We start from the raw sequence: 26,174 nt of genomic DNA on the forward strand, positions 1-26,174 counted from the left end.
GGGAAAGGAGCCTTTTTAAAATTTATTTCCTCCTTCTTAGTGACGCCGGCAGCGGGCAATCCTTACCAAACTGCCGGAGAGCGGGACCCTTTTACAGGGAGCCTTCCCACTGCGCTGGGAAAGGTGAAGTCGGACTTGGAGCGGGTGGCGACCTAACCCCACACGCGAGACTTTCGGACACTCGTGAGCCACCCCGGGGCGGGCTGCCCCCGCCAGCCTTCCCCCCCCCACACCCCCCCCGCCAACCTCTCCCCCGCGGCCGGCGCTGACCTGAGGGTGCGGTTCCCCGGGCAGCCGCGGCGCTCCATGGCGGCAGGCACGCAGCTGGTGAGCTCAGTCCAGTCGGCGTGCAGCCCGCAGCTCCAGCCGGTGGAGAAGCGGGAGAAGAGCCAGGTGTCCTTGTCGCCGCCCGGGCGGTGACAGGCGCATTTCTTCTGCCCGGCCCGGCAGTAGCATGGTTGCTCCAGGCGGATGTTGCGCACCAGGTGCCGCCCGAAAGTGGTGCCGCCCGTCTTCTGGATGTGGAGGAAAACGATCACGTCGCGGCCCCGCATGTCGAACCGCACCCGCCGGCACAGCTCCCCCCGCGCGAACGGGAACTTGGCCACCAGTCGCGGCAGCGTTGCCGCTGCCACCGCCGCCTCCTCCTCTTCCTCGGCGCCCGCCGCCGCCTCCTCCTCCTCCCGCTCCGCCGGGCCCCCCCCGCGGCGGGCGGCGGAGGCCGGCGGGCGGCGGGGGCAGGCGGCGCCGGGGCAGGCGGGCGACACGTACTGGTAGACGATGAGCAAGAAGAGCAGCGCCAGCAGCGGCGGCAGCAGCCACCTGTTGAAGCGCTCGTCCATGGCGATGCGCGGGGGCAGCGCGGCGTGGGCTCAGGCGCTGCCGGGCGCTGACAGGGCGGCCACCCCGCTCGGATCCCGCACCCGAGGGGCGCCCGGTTCCCTTCCCGACGGCATGGTCTTCGCTGGCGGTCGCGGCTCGCTCAGCCCCGCTCAGCTCTGCTCAGCGCCGCGCCGCGTTCCAGCCCGCCCCAGGCTGCCATCCCGCGCCCGCGCCCGCGCCCGCTCCCGGCGGCTGAAGGCGAAGGGGGAGCGCCTCGAGCCGTACCCGGCACGCGCAGCCGGGCAATAACGGCAGCAGCTCGCGAGTCCGCTCCGCCGGCAACTCTCTAGCCCAAACACACCGCTCGGCCCCCGAGGCGGGGCGGCTCTCTCCTGACAGCCAATCGAGACAAAGCCGGCCGCCTGAGCAGCCAATGGGCGGGCCCAGCACGCCGGCTCTATCGCCAATGAGAGCGGGCGGTGAGTGAACTGGGGGTGGTGGCAGTCGCTCCTCGCTCCCCTCCAGGTATCGGACGGAGACCGATAGCGCGCGGGTGGCGGGGGAGTGGGGGGAGGCGGGAGCAGCCAATGAGGCAGCGGGGGCGGAGCGGAAGGCAGCCAATGAGATTGACAAGACGGCTCCGCCAGGTAAGCGGGGCTCCTGCGGCAGGTGCCAGCACGCGCCCACCCTGCCCCTGTGCGGCCGGGCCCAGCGAGGCTGGCGGGCGCTGCTGCCACCACGGCCTCTAAGAAGAGAGGCAGAAATACATAACATGATTTTTTTTTTCCTTTTAAACTCCTTAATATCTCGTTATTTTTGCTTTGGAGGGGGTGTGTCTCGTACCGTTTGCAGTTTCAAGCCCGTGTTTATAACCCCGCTGTTTAAGTATTTCGTGTAACTAGGTAGGACAATGCTGCATACTACACCCACCAGCCAATTAATTGTACATTAAATGATCCGCAGTGCTGTCAGTTCCTGGGGTCGTTTGAAGTCTTGAGAGCACAACGTCCCAAATGCTGAACTGACTTGGCAAAAAACATTCCTCTCCCCGAGGCACTTAAATCTGTCCTCCGCCAGCTACTTCCTCATAAATTTTCAAAAGTTCATTTTTCAAATCCCTTCCCCTATTTACAAAAGTCCTCAATTTGAAACAAAAAATTAATTTTTAAATAGACATTAAAGTCTTTAGCTTACAGGTCATACCTAGCTGAGAAGTGTTTTCTCAAAAAACACTGTTTTGTCTGCAACGTGTTCTCCATATTTTTACAAGTCTGTCACTAACGCTTCCTATCCAAATACAAGCCTCGTACAGCTCTTGGGTTATAATACATTAATATGCAAAGCATTTCACATTAGAAGTGATTGCACATTTCGGTTATTTAATTACAGAATGTCTTTATTTACTGAGGGATTAATTAGATATCTGACAGCGCTAAAGCAACTTTCTTGCTCCAGTCTAAAGACAACTTCACCATTGCGAGGCTGATAACAGGAGAGCAGTGCCTTCCCGTGGGGCCATTTAACTTTGGAACTTAAAAAAAAAAAACAGTTAGACAAATGTATTTTAAACTGAAGATTTTTATATAGAAAGTAAGAGTATCTGGACTCCCAGAAGAGAGCATCAGCTCCCATTAAATCTTTCTAGAAATTATGAGAAAATATTCTAAACTAAAGGGGTTAAAACTCTAAACGTTGTGAGATGTTCCAAAAGTTGCTACCACAAGAACAATAGCATACACCACCCGACTTCAGACACACAAACGTACCGCACACGCGTACATGTTTCCAGGGTCCCACAGCACTCTTAAGGTATTACACTGGTAAAAGTTTGAGAGGAGCCAATTCTTGGGTCTCACTAAGACATTAGAAGAGAGTCCCTTTTATCTCCAGTGAAATTTCATAAGGAAAACATCATGGGTTACATGAAATTCACCCTTGTACAACCACACACCACAGTGCTGGAAACCCGATGCCTCCATCCTGTGGCAGAAGAAAATGTGTGTTTGGTGTCAAACCAACCTGTTCAGCCTTCTTCCCGTGATGACAAGAGGTGTGCACCTGTTCACTCTTACTAAAGTGGAAAACAGCATTTTTGTCTTGGAGTTCTTTGCCAGCAAGAGAAGCAGAGCATCCATCTTCTCTCTAGGGATACCTGACTGTTCTCTGCTTTGCCCGTTACCGTGCTCACCTGCTTTCAGACTCTCTGTTCCTCCCAAGTGCAAACTTAATGAGTTGCCTTTTAACCCCTCTCTTTCACTAGGTGACAAGAAATCTATCCCAGAGAAATATAAATATTTATACATGTAAGATAAAGAAGCATTTTGTTCTCACCTCAGCCTATTCATTACCTTACAAGCAACCATCAGAAAAAAAAAAAAAAAGCCACATTAACTACAGCCTTTTTTCAGTAACAGAATAGCACTAGTAATGCTTGTGTGGATAAATGCATATTTGGAATAAAAGCACTGCTGAAGGATTTAGACTGAAGCATCTCTCATAACGCTTTTAGTAAGATACAGAAATGCTATTATAATTTAAGATTTTCTCATAAATACCAGATTGTTGACACTGTACCTTCATCTCCATGAAAAGGAGATCAAAGCTAAATTTGCTAAACAAAGCAATTGGGAAAGTCAGTTAAATTAAAGATTCTTATTTATTTAAACTTACTCAAGACAGTTACCGATATGTGAAGACTGCAAAAATATTTTTTACTGGACAGAAAGGATGTAGAAGAGAAGTAAAAATATTTATAACGAAATTTAGATGAAAAACTTGACATTTTAAAAAGCTCTCATTTTTCTGAAACTAGCAAAAAGTACTTGCAGGCCCACATGAATTTATGTGTTTATGCAGCTTTCAAAGACAGGCTTTTACTTATGAATTTTAAGATCCTTAACTACAGTCTGTGGACCATGCTTTATGTAGAGTCACAACCCACGGCACATCCAACCACCACCCAGTTCTTCCCAATTGCATGCAGGGTATGCGGTTGCACCCCAAGTTATACTGAACGTGGCCCTGGTTTGATGAGCAGCTGGGGTCTCCAGAGTGAACCTGGGTCTCATGATATTCAGCAGAGGCCAAGCATCCCTACGCAGAGAACGCAGCGTTTTCCTTTGGTAGCATTTGATGTTCTCTTTATAGAGGCCCGCATTACTGTGCAAGGCCCTGTGGGATTCAGCTGTAATAAAATCAGTTCTTTTCTTTAGAAGTCAATGGCTGTAACTCATTAGCACAAACGAAGCGATGGTAAGGGTCATTTTGAACACAGTCATGTTTCCATTGATTCAATGGGAACACGACTCGGTTCAAAATGAAGTCCTAAAAATTGCAAACAGTGTTCAATCCCAACACTTTCCCTTTCAAGTACAACTCCTCTGTAAATCTCCATTGACAGTTTACAAAGAAAATCCAAAGACAGTTCCAAGTTAGTTTTGAGATACTCTTACAAAATGAATGTAGTTTCTGTGGATTTAAAAATAAAACAATTACTAGTAAGACTTAGGATTCTTTTATTCCTAACATAATAATTTCGCAAGATCCTATGCTGTCAGCATATAGCTCAGAGTTCACCAAGCATTCAAATAAAATAATCCTGAAATGACCTATTCCTTGTAACAATTTCAGGCAGAATACCTTCACCTGTTAAAATTTACATGCCAGCTCTACTGTCACTTCTACCAGAGATGTGCTGAGAATTGAAAATGTGCGCACAAAATTATTTTAACATTCCAACACAGTATGTCCCTTCTCCTTGCCAATTCCTAGGTAACACTCAACACATTTTCTGAGTTGCTAAAAATAAAAATTGACACACTTGCCATTTACTTTAAAGGCCAATACAATATTTCCTAGTCTGAAGCAATGGGCATGTGAAACAGTGTCAGTGCCAACATCAAGGTTTGTACAAAACGCATGAGTAAGCAAATGATACCATGAAGCAAAGGTATGAAAGTATGATTTCATTTAGCAATTACCTGTCTGACAAGGTTAACATCTAATAGATCTGTTAATGTGAAATTGAAGTGATGCCTTCCTCACACTGGTTTCTTTAAATTATTTATCACCATTTGACCTGAGCTGTTTCAACACTTGCAGCCAGTTGAGATTTCCAATAAACCAATTTTTCATTGTGCAGCAAGTCCCAGGTGTCTCCCTCGTCACAGGGATAGAAGTTGTTAAATTAATAAACTCTTGCTAACTTCAGGCATCTCTCTGGGATTAATTTGCTCCAAGGTTTATAGTATAAACCTCCCTTATTTTTGTCAGATTAAATTTTAGTATGTACACTTACTGAACCTTGTGTTTCAGTGCCACATTCTTCCTTCTGCTGTATTCTTCCTTTTAAAACCATTTATGCATTATACTGTCACCAGTCCATCTTCTCGTAAAGTTGCAAATTCATTATGAGGCTTGTTAATTTTCACTTCTCCTGCTTACCATTCTTTTTCTGGATGTAATAACTTCACTAAACCCGTGATCCCCTTTTATTTCCTTTAATCAAAATGCAGACAATATAGAAGCAACGTTTTCAGTCAGTGTCTCATAGGTGCCAGTCCATATGCAGTGGCTTCTGCAGGTCCTTCCTCACACATTGCCGCGTTTTCCTTATGAGAGAAAGGATCCGCTATATTCTGTTTTGAATATTCATAATTCCACCTGTGTAAGATGCTGACCTAGAACAACTGAAACTTCTTAAATCACTTCCAGCATTCTAGCCATTTTTATTTTGTTTAAAACCATATAGCTGCTCATAGAAATACTACAATACCTTTTTTTTTTCAGTTACAGTTGTTGAGAAGATACTTTCCCCCAAAAAGGAACATTTTGGAAAACTTTGAGCTAGATTTCTTCAATCAATGCCAAAAGTAAATATTTATAGGTGGATCTCCTTTCTACCATGTAAATTTGGTCATCTTTTGCTCTTGCACCAGGGATCATTCCTAGGCTTTGCAACACGGTCATCTAGCAGATTAAAGAATAAGAAAATGCTCTAACCATGCTTGGGCATGTGCCAACTAGCACTGTCCCAAACAGTTCCTGGACATAGTTTGGGAGTCAGACCATTCCAGAAATCCTTTCCAAACTCAGTGACCAAGATTACAGCTTCAGTGTAGGTCAGATCATGTCATGCTATTTAGCCTCAGTATCCAAGAAAGTTCCTGAACATATTTAATTTAGAAATGTAGACAACACCACTGAGCATTTGGAGTTTTTAATTTAAGGAAGAAAAAAATGTCTTTTCTCTTGCCTTTTGTACTGTGGCATAGCCAAGTTACATTACAAAACTCAGGCTGAAGTTACAGCATGTTAGCTAGCAAAGAAAATCTCTGGCATGTAGGGCCACAAACAGGGCTTACTGGAGTCCACTGCCTAGAGAATGGGGTGGCAAGAGGGACAAGCAGCGGCGAGCCTTCCTGGTATCCAGTGATAATCAGAATTGTAGGAAGGATGAGGCGAGGCGTGACCAGTGCCTGCAAATTAGCCAAAGAGCCTGTGGCTGCTGTTGCCGTTCAAAAGATGTGTGCAGCTTCACGATATGGCCTGATGGCGGTGAGTGCGAAGATACTTACAGTGGAGTTACAAATATCCCAGTTACTGAAAGATGCAATATCAAATGACTAGCAGCAAATGCTGGTCCTACACCAAAGGGAGAAAGCAAAGAGTATGAAATGGAGGGTGGTTTTTTTGTAATCCCAAACCCCCTAAACATAAGGTTGTTCACATACACTCTCTACAATTGTAATCTGCAACATGAAGACAGCCTGAGGAAACCTTTTAGCAGGACAAATATAGCAAATTGCTCTCCCATTTACATTCTGTACACAGAAGAACTCAGATGTACTTACACACATTCCTTCCAGCCCTCAGCCTTCTAAGTCCTGCAATATTTATGATGCAAACTGTAGAGTGTAGAGCAGTTTTTGTGGACTTAATACAGATCAAAGGCATGTCATCTGTACCACGTTCACATTTATTTTTCCAGATTCGGGTACCAGTAGAAATGTTACAGACTTAGTCACTGTCAATCATGTGAAGGATATTGCTACTGCATTTTCATATGGTCTTCTGTTTTTCCCAGTAAAGAAGAGTCTAACAGAATGCAGTAAATATGTTTAAAGATCAAGGTGTCCAAGTCAACACCCAAGTTCCCAGATTGCAACTTCCTCCCAAGAATTGACTCTGATCAGGGAGATCAATGCACAGAGAGATCTGTCTCTTCCGAAATTGGTACTTGCATCCTTCTGCCTAGCAAAAGCTAACAAATATCCCCACCAGTATTCCTCCCAGGACCCCAGAACTTCTCGTATAGTTAACATATGGGAACTGCAAGACTGTGTAACACTGCCACCTGGTGATATGCATCACAGCAATATTTTCTTCTTCCTACCATCACACAAAACCTTTTGCTTCCTTTCAGGTGGTCTTAATCTGCAAGTCCCCATCAAACATAACTTATCCCACTATCAGTTTATCTTAAGCACCTCTGCTTATGTCTAGAAGTCAAATTACTTAGGTTTTCAAAGTTGTTCAGGCCAAACATATCTTGTCTTTTCCTTCAGGACTGACTTTTAGATGTGCTATTGATAGACATGGTCTAACTTGATCCAAATCCTCATCACAAGTCTGTATGAAGTCTGGAAATACCAGTGTCTTCTGAGAAATAAATCTGAAGTAATATCAAATTTGACAGGTTGAAAGAGTTGGGGCTGTTCAGCCTGCAAAAGGGAAGGCTCCGAGGAGACCTTATAGCGGCCTTCCAATACCTCAAGGGGGCCTACAGGAAGGATGGGGAGAAACTCTGCAGTAGGGCCTGTTGTGACAGGACTAGGGGTAATGATTTAAAAATAGAGGGAGGTAGATTCCAATTAAATATTAGAATTTTTTTTTTACACTGAGGGTGGTAGAACACTGAAGCAGATTGCCCAGAGAGGTGGTGGATGCTCCATCCCTGGAAACATTCAAGGCCATGTTGAATGAGGCTCTGAGCAACCTGATCCGGTTGGAGATGTCCCTGCTCCTTGCAGAGGCATTGGACTAGATGACCTTTGAAGGTCCCTTCCAACTCTAACCATTCTATGATTCTATGATTAGAAATGATCCACTAGGCCTCCCCTGTCTCCTTTTTTTTGTTCATCTTTTCAGTCTTTGGGATGCAATTATTATTTAAAAAAAAAAAAAAAAGGGAAAACCAAAAAGGCCCAATAGCAACAACAGAAATCTCCCAAGAAGTTTCCCTCTCCAAGATGGAAAAAGTTATTTCTGTAGTATTTGATCTCAGACTCTTTCATCTCTTTCATCTGATCTCTGTGGGATACAGATGGAAAATGGAGAAAAGCATTGCAAATGGTAGATCAGGCTCACATTCTAGCACCCCTATCTGGCTTTCACAGCTGTTCGCAAGTCTGAACCTTTCTTTTATAACTCACCTCCTACTCCTTACTGAAAATCACAGCAAGTTTAGAGCTGCTATTGCTTTCTGGGTTGCCACTATTTCTTACTAGACCTTTCTTGGATTCATTTCAGCAAGCTGACCTGGGTACTTTGAAGTTAGAACTCAAGAACTGCAATTTTTATGTGCTGCCGCAGGAGTTTTAGAACAATTTAGCCCCTTCTGAGAAGGACTCCAAGTCTTGTTTGGGGATTTTTCTTAACTTTTTCTTATTCACCTGTCATTCCATAAGCATCTAAAGGCATGTAATCAGTGATTCCTCCCTAACATATAGTCATACACAGATTTAATGTTGTCTTTTTGTGTATTTGTAAAATATATGAATGGTAATATTTATTCTAAATTATCCTACCAAGATCAGTGAAATACTGGTCCTGTCATCAGTTAAAAGTTCAGTTGGACTTCTAGAAAATGCTGAGAGGAATTCAGGTTTAATTATGACAGGATGTAAGTTATTTCACAGCTGGGGCTGCAGTGGAATTACTCCCTTTACTCAAATCTGGCCAACCTACAAAAGTCACAGTGCAGATAAGTCACTAGGTGACAAGTTAGACACTCATATTCAGTTTGAAGTCTTGGTTTGAGATACCTGCCTCCAGCACTAATTTATTTTATAATCTTGGATTAAAGTATGCTAGGAACTGTGATTACAGTAAGAACTGAGAATTTTAACCTATTATGGCAAATTGTGGCAGCAAATGTCAAGATACGAATAGTTCCCCTAACCCTCAGCAGAGGGAAGGATCTGTTGGCCTTGCAGTCTGCCCACGACAGAACAATGACTAGGTAAGAAATATGAGAGGAAAAAAAAAGTTCAACACTGTGACAGGTTTGAGATGAATACACTGTAAATTCAGAGGGAGAGTTGAGGTGAAGATTGCTTGAGTGTTTGTTTGGATTAAGAATTGGCAAAAAATGAGGGAATAATTCTCCAGCTGGCAGAAAAGGAGATCAAAATACAGGTCTGTCAAAGCAGTTTGTTTGGCCAAGGGGTCTAAGGGCACCTGAAGTTGGAGTGGTTTAGTGAGGAGAAGCAAGTACCTACAAACTACTGATGCTGTGTATCATTTTGTGGCAAAAGGAAAGCTGAAATAGAGTAAGAATTGCACTGCTAAGAGAAGACAGAGGTGGTCCACAGCAGTGTTGTCACACTATGGCTTGCAGATCACTCACGGTGAGTGAAATATCAGAATTTGATCTATAGAACAATTGCCAGCCCTGTACTCTCATCCATGGCTATGTGCAAGTATAAATGGGAATTAATAAGCATTTAAATATTTTCATTGATGTTTACTTAAGTACAGATGTTTTAAACATAATTATCATCCTCTCTCCCAACTGTTAAGAAATAGTAGGATACAATTTGTCCAGAGATTTTATCATTGCATTGCTTTAATAAAGTGTTTGACAACCCCGAGTTTACAGCAAAGATGTGGAGAAAATGGGAATTTACACTTTCTTTTGGAAGGAAGACTCTTAGGTGGACTCTTTTGGAAAGGTTCGCTGGAGCCTCCAGCAGGCAGGATCTCACTTTTAATTCTTTAGTATCATAAAGTAGTATCATTTATCATAGAATCATAGAATGGTTCGGGTTGGAAGGGACTTTCAAAGGTCATCTAGTCCAACCCCCCTGCAAGGAGCCGGGACATCTCTGACTAGGTCAGGTTGCTCAGAGCCTCATCCAGCCTGGCCTTGAACGCTTCCAGAGATGGGGCCTCCACCACCTTTCTGGGCAACCTGTTCCAGTGTTCTATAACCCGCATCGTAAAAAATTTTTTCCTAATTTCTAATCTAAATCTACCCCCCTCTATTTTAAAACCATTACCTCTCGTCCTATCGCAACAGGCCCTACTAAACAGCCTTTCCCCATCTTTCTTGTAGGCCCCCTTGAGGTACTGGAAGACCGCTATCAGGTCTCCCCGGAGCCTCCTCTTCTGCAGGCTGAACAGCCCTAACTCTCTCAGCCTGTCCTCATAAGAGAGGTGCTCCAGCCCTTTTATCATCTTTTAATAAATCCTTTCAGGAGGCCTAAGTATATCAGCCCAATATAATACAGTAAATTGTTTATTATAACTGTCAGAGTTATCCAAATTATACTATGAACAGCAGTTTAACAAATATGAATAACCAGTAGCAGCAGCGTATTTCTGATTTAACTTCATTTAATCTAGGAAGTAATGATCAAAGAATAATGGAAAACCGAAATAAAGCCAAGGTTTTCAGTCAAAAACCTAGCTTTATTACAAGCTAGTAGATAAACATAATTTTCCCTTAGTTTAAGATTATATATTAGTTATATGTGATTACCATATATACCTGTGTATAATCTTAGAAGTTAGCCAAATATCTGTCTAGATGCATGACCATTTTATTTCAGTGACAAAGATACTCAAAAGAGAACGCATGAGGACAGCATGCATCTAGCAGCAATCCTCTTGCCTTCTTTTTCTTCCTTCTTGTGGCTTCAGTGTCCCATAGCCTGGAACTTGCCATCACTGCTCCAGCAGCACTAGGGAGGGGTGAGAAAGCCTGCACCCCACATCCCACCAGCTCTTACCTCACCACTGTGGTAAGCTTGCACAGCTGGGAATCCCTCTCCCAGCAGAAGGATACAGGAGATACCATTAGCAGAAGCTAGCACATTATGGGTTAAACAATTTGCATTTCGTTAATAACACTTCATTTTTGCCCTCAAAGTTTATCTACATTAAAATATTCTAAATGTGGTGTGTTTCTGTAAGTCTAATTATATGCGGTATGAGAAAACATATTTGATAATCACATTGCTAATTATGTGCAATCACTTCAATACACAGGTGCAAAGCTCCAGAAATATGCATATTTTAATCTCTTCATATACAGATATAAACCACAACTTTGCAGTTACTTAAGTGTTCAGTGACCCTTTATTTCTCTGGGGCTGCACTTCCTTGGATTTTTGAGTGGCTAGGGCCATTGGAACCAAAGAAATGTGCTAGGCTACTACAAACCTAGGACTGAATTTCTATATGTATGTTCCAGTGCTAAAAAACTGTAATTCCCAACTTTTCCATGGTTTACAAACATTTTAAAGTACACATTTTATAATTTAATGACAGATACATCATGCTGACTTCAGAGATGTAGGAATCATAATTTTTAATTTTCTTCTGGGAGCGTTAATTCTCACAATGTTCCCTTAGTATATATTTGCCTAAAATTCCACATCTATGTGCATGTGAATGTGTCTTTTCCAGTTTGGATTAAACTTAAGGGACCTTCTTAATGGTTTAATAATAGAAGGTAATAAAAGACTTGAGCAATAAATCCATTTTCATTATATGTGTAATAGCTTGTGGCTGCACTTTTTGCTTCTCTACCATTTATGTGTAACTGTTATTTTTTACATTGATTTTTAAAGCTGTCTTCACAATGGATTGTAATTAGCTTTGTGTATAAATCATAAAAATTGAAAATTTTATATACTTAGATTAACTGAAAAAGACATAAAATATTAATTTGCATCATTCAAAAGTAATAAATCTATGTTCCCTCTAAAGATATTCAACATAAATTATTGGAAGGAATAGCTTTAGATAACTTGTCCATAAACATTCTTTTTCACATTTGGGAAGTGTGCTGAAATGAGCCCTGACAGGCGAGAAACCTATCTACTAGTTTGCTGCTAACATTACCAAAATGACAGACCGATGAGAAGGGACATAGCAAAATCTGAAAAGCAGCATTTGAGTTTGTTTCACTGGAAGCAAATCCATTGTATTTCACACAACAAAACAGCATGGCTTGTTCTATTTTGATTTACCTGCACAAAGCTTTTATTAAAATAAATTACACTTAAGACTCACAGGATAGCTGTTATGGAAATTACGCGTGCCAGCCACGATAACAGAGTTCAACTCCAGGTTTCTGGTGAATCAATAAGCCGAAAAGAGATTCTTCTATAAAGTCCTTTTTATTTATAGTGCTACAGCTCGAGCTGGGTGCCTCCAAAGAGGGACCTGGAACAAAGAAATCCTCAGGCAGTTATATCCTTACAATCTAAATTCCCCACCTCTCACATGACAGTTCAGACCAGCAGTAATATTAGGGTCTGGGTCTTCCTGTTCTACATTGAGTCCCTTCATTGGCTCTAGGCAGGCCCTTTCTCTTCTTTCCTCTAAGGCTGCAGCTTCTGCTGATGAGTGTAGCTTCATAGAATCATAGAATTGTTAGGGTTCGAAGCGACCTTCAAAGGTCATCTAGTCCAACCCTCCTGCAAGGAGCAGGGACATCTCCAACCAGATCAGGTTGCTCAGAGCCTCAGCCAATCTGGCCTTGAATGTTTCCAGGGATGGGGCATCCACCACCTCTCTGGGCAACCTGTTCCAGTGTTCTAACACCCTCACTGTAAAAAAATTTTTCCTAATACCTAATCTGACTCTGTCTCCCTCTATTTTTAAACCATTACCCCTCGTCCTATCACAACAGGCCCTACTGCAGAGTTTCTCCCCATCTTTCCTAAAGCCCCCTTGAGGTACTGGAAGGCTGCTACAAGGTCTCCCTGGAGCCTCCTCTTCTCTCAGCCTGTGCTCATAGAAGAGGTGCTCCAGCCCTCTGATCATCATGGTGGGGTTCCTTATCTTCCAGCTTGAACCAGCTCTGGGACCCTCTTTTACTTGACTAGGTAAAAGTTCAACATATCTAAGTGAAAGTTCACAGCTTGCAGCCTAAGGCTTCAGCAAATTTAGCTACTCACACTAAGGAAGTTATGCTAACCAAGTTCCATGTACGTAGTGTATCAAATCCCACAAAATAGTTTAGCTTGGAAAAACGCTGTAGGCCATCTTGTTCTATTTGTGCATAAATCAGGACCAGGTTCAAAGCTACCTCAGGTTGCTCAGCGCCTTGTCTGGTCAAGAGTCACAGCCCCATAAAAGACAGGGTGTAATCCTAAGTGTCACCACTGTCTGAAATTAGAACGACATAATGCAGAGGGGAGCAACCTTTTAAAAAGTGCATATTTTTCTTTCCCACATTAGAGGAGCACTAGCGAGACATTCAGTGGGAAGCGTGGGACAGACACAAGATTTCTCCTGCTGGCTGCTCAGCCACAGGCATCCTGCGTGACAGCTGGTCCTGGCACTTGGCTTCTGGGGTGGCCCAAACACTGCTCCATGTTACTGTGGAAGAAGTTCCCCCTTTATCAACACATGCCTCCTCGCATGGCAGTGGGTCCTCACTCCTGCCGAGTCTGTCATTCAGCCTGAGCTAGGAGCTGCTGCGTCCAACAGCCCTGCCTCCCTGTGTAGGCCTTCACAGGAGGACACAGGATGGTCCGGTCTACACACGAAGCTGCACAGGTGAAAACACAACTGCAATTCTGAACCAGTCTAAAAACGATAGAAGAGTTTCTTCAAAGAAAGCACTCGGCTTTAAGTAGACAGTATGTCATAGTTCTGCAGTCCTCGCTTCTGGTGACTTGGTGAGTGCACGTTCAGGACTCATCAGCTAATTTTCCAACTAATGTTTTCTTAGGCATCATGAAAAGGATTCAGAACTCGACTCACTGAGTTGACTAAAAAGGAAAAATCACTGACATACTTCATTGTATAGGTATTTTATCTTTATATTTTCCACCTTGCGTGTAGCAATAGCACCTTTTGATTCACACATGATAGGCCTCCAAGTCAAATCCTACTCCTCTGTTCTAGGAAACACTGTCTTTTCTCAGTGACTCCACCTGTACCTTCACATTAAAGTCTTTTTTGATGCTGTTGTTGCACTATGTGGCCCGAGTTGTCCTGAGGCACTTCATTGCACATATCAGCTTATGAATTAATGTAAAAATGCTCAACTTAGCACTTCTTATTTACAAATATTCTATCTACTGAAGTGATAATGTCCCAAACCTTCGCATGTGGCAAACCATGTCTAAAATATGAGTATGTGGCTATTATTTGACTCATTACCAATAGTGATTTAATAGCCTTCTTGTACATTTTAGGCTAATTTTGGTATCGCCAGTGTATCACTGTAACCAGTTCGTAGGATTCCTATGCGCAAAGATCACCCAGCATATGATATTTAAAAGCACAATGGTATTTATTGCTCTATTATAGCCTTGCATAAGCAGTTACCAGCATAAGCAGTTACAGTTCCTAGCATAAGCAGTTACCAGCGTATTGTTTTCCCTTTGTGAGAGTCTTACCAACCCGACTAAGCCGGAGACACCGCTGAGCAGGAGGATGATGATCAGTGGAGTCAGAGCAGAGAAGGGAGGTAGGCGCAGCACCTTCTGGGCATCTCCTGTTGTTCATAGAGTGAGCTCTGGGTCCTTTCTCTCTCCTCCGCTCTGAGCCGCCTCTGTTTATACCCTCAGCAGATTCAGTGGCAGAGTACTGACCAGGTGTTGATGCACGCGTGGCCAGCACATGCAACAAGGCCTGACCAGTACGTGCCGTGCTGGCTAACGGTGGTTCCCGGACAGCAGCAACATCCTGCTCAGTAACAACCCTCTGAGCTCCCCTCTCTGAGATAACAGCTCTCCTAGTTCCCCTCTCCAAGGTCGCGTTCTCACAGCTGTGTGCAGCTTGTAATTTCCCACAGTGACCCTACATGGACCATCACTGAAATCCCTCACACAATCACCTGTGTTCCTTTCACTGAGTACATAGACAGATCCACAAGTTACAATTACAGAAGAAGGAAAAATGTTCATTTTTCAACACCTGAGAACATCACAGAGTTCTGTAAATAAGAAAATAATTATGAAAGCACACCATTTAACAACCAGGGTTGTTAGGTGGCATCAGAAGTGCCAACTCATGTTACATGATGAGCTTGATCCAGTAAGCTAAGGTTTAGCACAGTGAGACTCAGAAAAACCTGCTATGTTAAAGATAAGCCCTATTTTTATCCATTAGTACAGTTATCTGCTCGGATTTGGCACCGTAGGAGCCAGTACAATCCAGAAGTCAGTACCACCACACTGTCCTGTTGGCACTGCAGAGCAGTGGCATTGCTTATGATCTTGAGCTGGTTTATCCAAATGGAGCTGCTTTCCCCATTAAGGCCACATTTTACTGTTCTCCACTACACAGTACAGACATGGCCAGAGATTCATAGGAAGTTTATTCACCTGGCCCAGGAAGTATATTCTTTACATTTCTGAGGTGGGTCATTTTAAAATAAGAAGCTGTAACTTATATGTTGTTGTGGTTTAACCCTAGCTGGCAACTAAGCCCCTCAAAGCCGCTTGCTCCCTCCTCCTCGGTGGGATGGGGGAGAGAATTAGAAGAGTAAAAGTGAGAAAACTTATAGAATCATAGAATCATAGAATGGTTAGGGTTGGAAGGGACCTTCAAAGGTCATCTAGTCCAACCCCCCCTGCAAGGAGCAGGGACATCCCCAACTAGATCAGGTTGCTCAGAGCCTCATCCAGCCTGGCCTTGAATGTTTCCAGGGATGGGGCCTCCACCACCTCTCTGGGCAACCTGTTCCAGTGTTCTATAACTCGCATCGTAAAAAATTTTTTCCTAATTTCCAATCTAAATCTACCCCCCACTATTTTAAAACCATTACTCCTTGTCTTATTGCAACAGGCCCTACTAAACAGCCTCTCCCCATCTTTCTTGTAGGCCCCCTTGAGGTACTGGAAGACCGCTATCAGGTCTCCCCGGAGCCTCCTCTTCTGCAGGCTGAACAGCCCCAACTCTCTCAGCCTGTCCTCATAAGAGAGGTGCTCCAGCCCTCTGATCATCTTTGTCGGATGAGAGAAAAACAGTTTAATAAGTAAAGCAAAAGCTGCACACACAAGCAAAGCAAACCAAGGAATTCAGTCCCTGCTTCCCATTGGCAGGCAGATGTTCAGCCATCTCCAGGAAAGCAGGGCTCCATCACGCCTACCAGTTACTTGGTAAGACAAATGCCGTGACTCCGAACCCTGCCCCCCACCAGCTTCCTTCTTCTTCCCCCAGCTTTATATGCTGAGCACGACATCATACCGTATGGAATATCCCTTTAGTCAGCTGGGGTCAGCTGTCCTGGCTGTGTCTTCTCCCAGCTTCTTGTGCACTCCCAGCCTGCTCGCTGGCAGGGTGCTGTGAGAAGCAGAAAAGACCTTGACTGTGTAAGCCCTGACTAAAGCATCCCTGTGTTATCAACAGTTTTCAGCACAAATCCAAGACATAGCCCAATGCTAGCTCCTATGAAGAAAATTAACTCTATCCTAGGCAAAACCAGCACAATGTTTATTTTACAAAGCAAAACGTTGCTTCAGTTTCTTTCCTTTTATTTTTAAATAAAAGTTGGAAAGAGAAGCGTACTGGAAGAGAGCCATTTACTGTCACTGCAGCTGCATGTGTAGGCAAAGCAAAGTGGCATCAGTTCTGATTGCCAGAAAGTTGCCACCGAGCAACTTCTGTGAGCTGTTGAAACCAGGCTTATGTTACTTGGGCATCAGTTTTTCTTTCACTTGCTTGTCCCTTTAAGTCAAAATGAAGAGCTAACATACTATAAAATAGATTTTGCATTGTTTATTACATAATACCAGTATATTGAGACATGCTAATCAAATAACACAAGTTGATTTGTATTTTCAATGGATGGACGAAAAGCGATGCAGTATGACATCCTTAATCTCTTCAGGGAAACACCTCAAATTCCTGACATAGGAGTGACATTAACAGGTTCTGAAGAGATCAGCCTCCAACCTCACAGCAAGATAAAAGGATGCCAGCAGTTACTGCTCAGGAGGCTGTCAATTAATAACCAGATAACCGATATATCTTTGGACTAGAGTTTGACATTTACATTACCTCCAAGTTAGGGAGAAAGGGAGCCTTTCAGCTCAAAAATTGTTTTCAATCATTAAAAAATAAAGTTTTATTTTCAGCTAACTGCATACACTGATGAAGCTCAACTTATTTTCACTTATTGCTACTGTTTCTATTAAATAGACATAGCTCACTGTGACTTACACTATAAAACATTTGCATCTTACTGAGAAGTGTTCATTAATCACTTCCTCTATTCACACTGAAACAGCTATGATAATCAATTCTTATTTGCACAGCTGTGATATGAATAATTTTTAAATTTTGCTGTAATTGGTTTTCTGTTCTGCTGAAAAATGGTTTCGGAGAACTAAGGGGTTTTCTCATATATATATGGAACTTATGTACAAGAATGGCCAAGTGTTATTTGGAATACTTAATTACATAAAATTCTGCTGTACAAATGAAGATTAAGTCTGCTCTCCATCTTCTAGGTTTGCACACTGCTTAAAAGATTAAAATCTGTCTTTGTGCAAATGTAAAGAAATAGATTTTTTTTTAAAGTCTATATTGGCTCTTTGTGGCTAGAATGTAGCTAAGGTACCAAAGCAAAGGGAAGATGGATAAATATGCAAAAGCTTTTATAAGGAACATAATGTTTTGTTACAACACTGTACTTCTTTCTGAGGAGCAATCAGAACTGCATCTTAAGCAATGGATCAGGTTGCCCAGAGAGGTTGTGCAGGTGCCAGACTTGGATTTTTTCAAGACTTGACTACACCTCAGAGCTGACCTTGCTCTGAGCAGGAGGTTGGACTACAGACCTCCTGAGATCCCTTCCAACTTCATTTAGCCTATCTATGATCCTAAATTTTAAGCACCTAATAAAACAGTAATCCTAAATAGGAGAGAGAAAGATGTCTTGGCAAGGAGATCCTTTCTGTCTCTTAGAGATCTCTGCATTTAAGCAGAAAGGATAAAGACTGGACAAACTATTTCGTGTACTTCACCACAGATTAATTATCTGACCTTTAATTCAGAGCTACTACTTTATCTTGCCACTGAATTCAAAGCTAGTTGTATTTCCATAACCAGTGGCAACACACTTTTATTTATCTTTCCGTATGGCAAATAATAAATTGTTACAGCTCAAGATGAAACAAGTACAAGCTATTAAGAATTCACATTTAAGCAACAATAGCAGCCTCTTCAATATCAATATCAACCAAAATGTAATACAGCAACTTTATATAGAAAAGCCGTTGATAGATTAGGGTAAGGTAGATGCATCCATCATCCCAAATACAAAGTATCACATGGAGTTATGAAAAATGTGGGGTAAATGTATATACATCTGGAATGTGCTAAGTAAATTAGTTTTGTTTGAAGAAACAGCAAAAAGCAACTCATTAGCAACTCCTTTAACCATAAAAGGATTGTTGGGTTTATTTGGGGGTTTTCTGATGCTCAGTATAAAATAGCTATAGGCTATTCTGTGCAGAACAAGTGTGGAGTGAGTTCTACTAAGTCCATTACATGCATTTTGAATTTTGCTAGGGAGTGGTGGAAGTGTCTTTTACCAGTTCATCACATGTGTTTTTATTTCCTCTGGATGCAAGAGTTCGGCCACATACATGGGTTATGAGCATAGAAAAACAAAGGGCTCAAACTTACTTAGCTGTACACTACTCTGGCCATGCCATCGCTGTTAGCAGCAGCAGCTTCTGAAATGTCAACGTGAAAGAAAAAAAAATCTGCTCAGACAGTATAACACAGTCTTTCTCCATATAAAAGACGCTGAATTGTGTTATTTCTAATAGCCTTATGCATGAACCAATAGAAATGCTACTGCGCTTTTAGTTATTTCTATGGAGGTATATGAAGAATTTGCTACCAGTCTTATAAGGTTACTTAAATCAACTGATTTACATTAAAGTTGGCATCACTGATGTATCACAGTGGGAGCTGAAAGTTATCTGAGGTCTTGTAACAGCACAAATTTGTGGAACTAAGCCCAGAAAAGATGAAACACATGGGCCCCAGACTGAATTTACATATGAATGCCCCTCAGGGATGTCTTTATCTTATTTTCGGATGATAGAGACCCAGCAGCATGTCAAGTAGAGGCATTTTGTTTGGATAGAGTTTCTGTAACATAGTTTGAGAACATCTAGCAAACAGATTCCTTTTGTTTGTACATATGATGTTAGCACTAACAAACCAGACTATACAATCCATAGCCTGCTCCCTAAGCTCAGGCCCTAACTGGCTCCTGCCATCCACACAGTCAGGAGATGATTGCGGGCAAAGTAAATTACGGTGTATGCAGCAGTAAGACATTCCAGGTTCTAGCTTCAAGTTCTATGTTTCATGTGTCATGTTTTGGAAAAGGCAACACCCTCAATTTTTAATACAGCTGGAGGATTCTTCCTCCAACAGACAATTACTCAGAGCCGCTCTGTATTCACTTGCCACAACGCTGCTCCAGGAGCACCCGCGCCAGCGTCTTGCAGCTTTGCTACACAGCTGGGGAAAAACTAAAGAAAGTGTAGCAACTTTGCTAAGGAAATCGAATTAACTACTGAGATTTCAAAAACCAGATTTTTTAAGAGACCACGAGCCTGAAAATTGTAAGATAAGGTAGGTAGAAGCACAGTTCCAGAGAAGCTCATGTTTATCGAGGGAAAAAATAGGTAGGGAAGAAACAGAACACATCTCAAAATAGAAATCGGTTTGGAAAACTTTCACTTTGCGGGGGGAAATAAAGTACTTTCCCCTTCCAGCAACCACTACATATGAACATACACATAGTCTGTATGAAGCTGCTCACGGTAAGATAATCGCTACTATTTTTAGCCTGGCGAAGGCCGAGGGAGAGCGGCCACCGAGGGCCAGGCGCAAGCTGAGGCACGGGCAAGTTCAGGGGACCTCAGGCCAGGCAGCTGCCGCCGACAGCGGAGCGGAGCGCTCAGAGGTAACGGCAGAGCCCTACAACGGAAACCTAGCGAGCAAAACTCACACTTATAAAACAATCTGGGAATTTTAAAAAAATTAACGGAAACGACCCGCCGTTAGCAGACGGACTCCCACCCCCGTGACACGTCCCCGCTTCAGGGAGCCGGCGTTAAGCCCGCTCCTGCGCTTGCGCGGAGCCCGAGCCGCGCGGCGCACCGCCCCCTCAGCCAACACCGCCCCACCCACAGCCCGCCCCCAGCGCCGCGTGTCACCGCGCCAGCCGGGCTAGCCCCGCTATTTATTTGTCTTCGGCCTCTGATTGGTCTCTGGACTGGCCAATAGCCCGATAGCAAGGGCGCAGCACAGCCAGTAGGAGCAAGGCAGAGGCTGCGTGGGCGGGGCGGGGCTGTGCACGCCGCGGCTGAGGCGGGGGGGGGGGCCGGCGGTTGCTGCATTGAGCGCCCCTCACCGGCCATTGCTCCTGATGGCGGGCTTGGCGCTGCTACCGGCCCTCATCCTCCTCCTCGCCCTCCTCTGCGCCCAGCCGTGCCTCTGCGGCAGGGCTCCAGCCTCCTCCCAGGCCGTGACGGCCCGGCTGGCGGCGAAGTGGCCGGCGACCCCGCTGCTACTGGAGGCGAGGTGCGTGCAGCCTCCTCCTCCTCCTCTTCCTCCTCCTCCTCCTCCTCCTTCTTCTCCTCCTCCCTGCTGCCTTCCTCGGCTGCCACGCGGGGCCGTTAGGCCGGGGAAGGGGAGCGGCCGCGATGCCGCCTACCCTGGCTGCCTCCGGAGGGGCGGGGGAGCCTCGCTGAGGGGGCGGGAGGAGGGGGTGGCCCTTGCCTTCTCTCCGCTGAGGGGGAAGGTGGGCTGTCAGAACGGGGCGGCTGCGCTTCTCTCCTCTCTTCCTCTGTCCCGAAGTGCTCCTTTGGTACAAGGCTGAACTGTTTTCTCCCTTCCTGAAACGCTATGGGTAGTGCTGACGGGCTTTCCCACAGTTCTAACTGTGCAGTTTAAATTGCTTTGTGTTTAACCTACTCGGACGTTTTGCAGTTAGGTTGAGGAGATGCATTGGGCCAACTACAAAATCCCTACCTTCCACTTACTATCTCTTCCTCTCACCCAAATAGTTTACTTCCAGTAATGTATAGCGGTATTAGTGAAGAAGTGATTCAGATTAGATATTAGGAAAAAAAAATTTACACTGAGGGTGATGGAACACTGGAACAAGTTGCCCAGAGAGGTGGTGGAAGCCCCATCCCTGGAGACATTCAAGGCCAGGTTGGATGAGGCTCTGAGCAACCTGATCTGGTTGGAGATGTCCCTGCTCCTTGCAGGAGGGTTGGACTAGATGGCCTTTAAAGGTTCCTTCCAACTCAAACCATTCTATGATTCTATAACAGACCATCTTTTTTTTTTTACAAAGGTGTTGTTAACTTGTAATCATAATTTCAAAACAGGAAGCAAAAATATTTTCCAGTGTTTGTGGCTCTCCTGCCACTTTGGTTTCAAATCTTCGTTTGTTTTTAAACTTATTTGCTGCTGTTTGGATAACTCCCATGAAAGGGAGAATTGCAAGCTTCTGTAATCAAAGGAATGGCAAACTTCCAAAGTAAATGTTAAAAACCAATACGCTCATGCTAGCAAGTAGATCTTTTTGGCAGGGGGAGGGGAGCAACTGATGTTCCCTTAAGAAAAAACCAGAAATTTAGAAAATGTTACTAGTAAGTGGAAGAATGGTATGTGGAGAAAAGCAAACCTTACCTTTTTGCTTTGTAAAGATTAATCCATCTTTGAAAGTGTTCCAGAGATTGGGGACCTCCTCTGCATAGCCAAGTAGTAATCATCATTTATAAAAGCCTATAATTTGACTGAAAACTGTAACCTGACAGAGTGTGGGTTCTTATTTGTATATTTAGCCACTATTAAATGAAGTTTGTTTGCTGAACTGATTTTATTTATAACTGCATGTTGGAATACCTATGGAAAAATAGAGTGAAAAACTGTGTTTATTTCTGCATCAGAGAATAGTCCACTCGCTTTACAGCTGTGATTGTTGAGATCACATTGGGAGTATTTTGTTTAAGATTTCTTTTAAACAAAAATATACCGCTGCTCAGTGTTTTATGCTACAGAGGTGTTAGGTGGTCATTGAATACTTAACACTTGTTTTTTTGCTGGGTATTTGTTATTTTAAACTGAAGATTTTTACTGTGATACATCTTTGGATGAAGTCAACCTATGGACAATTCATTTTTATTTTTAAACAGTGAATTTATTGCAGAAGATGGTAATGAGAAGTTTTGGCAGTTCTTGGAAACTGTACGAGAATTAACAGTTTATAAGCAAGGGGGTAAGTTAAACAGCATGCCAGTTCTAATATGTTATCTTGCACTATATTTAACTTTTAAACATTTGAGCTAACACGTTAACTAGTGCGAGTCAGGTAAAGCTCAACTCTTCCACTATTGCTTACTAGGTAGTTTTCTTTCAGAAAGTTGTAGCATATTTCCTCCTGAGAGCTCTACCTGTAGAGCAGTTCTAAAAGCAAGGAAGATGAGACAGACTGAACTGCTGTTACAATATGGAACAGAACTGTAGAGATTAAGGATACCTACCCTCTTATGTGAGTCAGCAAGAGCTTACAGGATATTCAGACTTCGTGTTTTGTGTAAGATGGATGTTTGTAGAGGAGAGAATCCCAGAAATGATCCCAGAGAATCCCAATAATAAGATGAGGATGCTAGCTAAAGGAAAAAATGAAAAGAATGACCAAAAAAATATTTAATACTTGTAGATGGCATAGAGACTGTTTTCTAGCAGCAGTACTAGTGTACTGCTAGAGTAAATGTTTACCACTGTCAAAACAGGAATAAAAAAAACTTGCCTGATTAGATAGAATAATATTTACTTATTAAAAGTTTGGAGAGAAGAACAAATCACAAAAGTGAGCTCCCCCAGAAGATACTTTGGAGAGCAGTTTACTAGAAATGACCACGGTAATGAAAAATTTGGAAACATACCAAGTTTTACAACAGGTTGGTCAATGTTAGACCTACTTGGTAGGTCAACAGATGAACAAGGTGAAAAAAGCTTCAGAACATGGCAAGGCAGTTTCATTTTGTACAGCTCAGAATAGTACAGCTCTTTAGGCATGAGTGTGAGGACCTAACACTATCAGTAGAAGAGACTTCAGGTAAATTGAATATCACGTTAATAGTCAAAAGCTAACAAATTGTAGAAAGATCATGGAGGAAATGGCAGTGAGATGTCAGAAATTAGTCCTTGTTTTGTGAAAAATGCTGTATATGGGAGGGAGAACTTACTGTGATTGACCGAATACAGAGAGATTGTGGTGTTCATGTGGATAGGTCAGTGAGAATGTTATTTGAGTTCTCAGCAGTGCCCAAAGCAGCCAATAGACTTAAATAATTACTAGGAAAGGAACAGGGACCCACATGGTAGGCAGCATTTTGCTGCTTATGATTCCATGGTGCACTTTTGTGTTGCGTAAAGCATGACATTGTACTTCACTGTCTCTCTGTATTTTCTTCTTAATTTCTTTAGAAAAGATACAGAGGAAGCAGGAGATGTATGAAGTACTGTGATTATAGTTGTGGGATATCAACTGGAGAGGTAAAAAAATATAAAAAAAAAATTACTGTGAGCTGTTGAAAACTGGGGATGGTCTGAGGTCAAAAGTGTGAACAAAACCAGAGAGAACTGCTGAGAAACGTAGGCCTGGGTGGTGAATGCTGCTCGGAGCCCTTCTGTGTCAGGGCATGAGGATGTGGAAAATGGATGTAGGTCCAGAATTTGGCCTGTGCTCAGCTGCTAGTAGCATTTTTTAAGGCAAGTACTTTTAACTGATGCTGTTTAAGGTCTTTGTCAATGTACAGGACAGTGGCAACGGTTTCACAAGTTTGTGATGGCACAAAACTGGGAGGAGAAGTTGAGAACCTGGAGGGTAGGGCTGCCATTAGAGGGACCTTGGCAGGCTGGAGAGATAGGCCAACAGAAACATTGAGATGTTCAGAGAAGGCATTTTACAGACTCCTGCATGTGGGCTAGAATAATCTCAGCAACAGTGCAGCCTGCGCACTGACTGACTAGAACGTGTTTTTTGAGAAACAGATGTGGGCGTTCTTGTCAAAAGTGAGTCACATTAAATTCTTATGCCTGAGAAAGCAGATTACATCAAGAAAAGTGATTATTCCACTGTATGTGGCACTTGTAAGACTGCCTCTGGAGTACTGGGCCCAGGTTGGGGCTCACTGTTAAAAGGAAGACGAGACATACTGGAGCAAGTCTAGGAGAGGATCACTGCAATGGTTAGGGAACTGGAGCAGACTTCTGAAGAACTGGGTTTTATTCAACCTGAGGAAGACAGCAGTAAGGACAGACCTCATAGCTTCAACTTTCTAATGGAAAGGTATAGAGAAGATGGAACCACACCCTTCCTGAAGGTACACAGTAATATGAAAAAAAAAAACAATGGGCACAAGTGGAAACATGGAAATTTTGGTTAGATACTAGGGAAAATGTTTCTGCCATGGAGTTTGGTAAACACTGTAGTGTATAACACCAGTTAAACACCAGTAGCCTGGTTAAACAGGCTGCCTCCGGACGCTCTGGAATCTCTGTTATTTGAGATGCTTAAAACTGCTGCATGAGGCCCTGAGCAGCCTAATCTAGCATTGAAAATAGATCTCTATGTAAAAGTTTGGATGAGGTGACCTCCAGAAATCACTTAACTTGAATTATTCTTTTTTTTCTATGAGTGGTTTAGATGCAACTGGTATTGCCTTGAGACAAGATTGATGTATTGGATGATGCATGAGAGTTTTTTATCAGCCATCTCTTGTCTGCTTGCTTGGGTCAACTTTCCAAGGAATTTGAAGCTTCAGTGACATTTATTGTTAGTGACACACATGTCTTTTGAAATTTGCTGTTAGCTGCATACTTTACCTACTTCACCTGGATAAACTCTGTGTGACTGAGAATAAATAAATAACCAGTAGGATGATCCGCATGGCCTATCTTGCCAGCGAAGTACTAGATGCTGACAGTGGGGAACCTTGAGAATATACTAAAATATTGTTTTTATTAAGCATAAAAAAAAATTGGTGTCTATATATTTATTCTTCATTATGGCCAACAAACTCTTCTGTTTAGAATGCAGGAAAATTTAAATTTCTGGCACCAAGTGGTTTTCCTAAAAGTCAAGTCATAGTAGGAGTAGTATTACACAAGCAAACCAATGCTCCTTATGAACAGATTGAGAAAAAAAGATTCAGTTTTAGAGGAAAAGAAAGTGATTATTTAATGACAAAATCACATCAATATTGATTCTTCCAAGTTAAGAGTTTTTAATGAAGTCAACATACTAAGTATGAAATAGCAATATTATGAGCATTGTATGTGTCCAGCAATAGTTAAGCCACTTTCAGTAGAGAAGTCTGCATTAGAAATCTACAATAAAATGGTCAGCTAGAGCAAAGGATACTGATATTGAAATAGCGGAGTGGCACGGTTACTGAGAGGTGTATAATAGTATACTTTTGAGGCAAAGCTGGTTGTCTGTATGGCGTGTAACGGGTTCCATCTTGGCTGTTGCATGTCAAAACACATTGACCTAGAGGGATGTTCAGGATGCAATAATACTGAAGTTACAATAACTGCTGGAGCAAATTAAAGGATCTGGCTTGAAAAGGGTTGATTAGGATGACTGACTTTTCAGTCTGTTTAGCTATGATGTATGTAGCAATTTAATGGCTTTGGTAGCAACAATGTACATGGAATTTGGTAAAGCATGTAGTCTGGTGAGGTATTTGGTTGTTTTAACATTTTCTTTAATATGAGCTCAAATCAACTTGGGCATCATTGAGATGATACACTATGAAAACAATCAAGAAGTTAATGATGGGATATGCTGTATTAAATTAGAGTGGGCTCTTCAGGTAGCACACACGGCATTGTGTATGTCAGTTAATATGCAATGTACTTGCCACCAGGCTTGTGGAAGCTTTGGAAATGCATGAATGCTATTTTGCATGGATGTTATAAAGAAATCAAAGCTGCAAGAATTTTGTATTAAAAACAATGCAGTTACAAAACACTGAAGATTGCATTTTAAACTAGCTGCTGCTTTTATATCTCAAAAGGTTAATTTAGGAACACACAGTGAAGGTAAG

General features: G+C 42.9%; 2 protein-coding genes across 3 annotated transcripts in view; one reads left to right on the plus strand and one right to left on the minus strand.

The window, feature by feature from the left end:
• Positions 1-842, minus strand: part of HS6ST3 (heparan sulfate 6-O-sulfotransferase 3) — a 307,416-nt gene extending 306,574 nt beyond the window's left edge. Inside the window, exons 1-2 of one of the 2 annotated variants that reach the window (XM_086771380.1) lie at positions 672-842; positions 271-599 (exon numbers count right to left, since the gene is read on the minus strand). In XM_086771380.1, coding sequence (XP_086627506.1) covers positions 271-599; positions 672-842 — 500 coding nt within the window. Of the gene's footprint in view, positions 1-270 lie in introns of both variants that reach the window. The other variant, XM_086771374.1, reaches the window with a different exon arrangement.
• Positions 843-20,464: 19,622 nt separating this feature from the next.
• Positions 20,465-26,174, plus strand: part of UGGT2 (UDP-glucose glycoprotein glucosyltransferase 2) — an 83,539-nt gene continuing 77,829 nt past the window's right edge. The window contains exons 1-2 of the mRNA XM_086741388.1: positions 20,465-20,625; positions 22,251-22,333. Of these exons, the coding sequence (XP_086597514.1) occupies positions 20,471-20,625; positions 22,251-22,333 (238 nt within the window). The 5' untranslated portion in view covers positions 20,465-20,470. The remainder of the gene's footprint in view (positions 20,626-22,250; positions 22,334-26,174) is intronic.

The sequence above is a fragment of the Chlamydotis macqueenii genome, chromosome 1 (genome assembly GCF_036417535.1).
Source record: "Chlamydotis macqueenii isolate bChlMac1 chromosome 1, bChlMac1.mat, whole genome shotgun sequence".
Classification (NCBI taxonomy): domain Eukaryota; kingdom Metazoa; phylum Chordata; class Aves; order Otidiformes; family Otididae; genus Chlamydotis; species Chlamydotis macqueenii.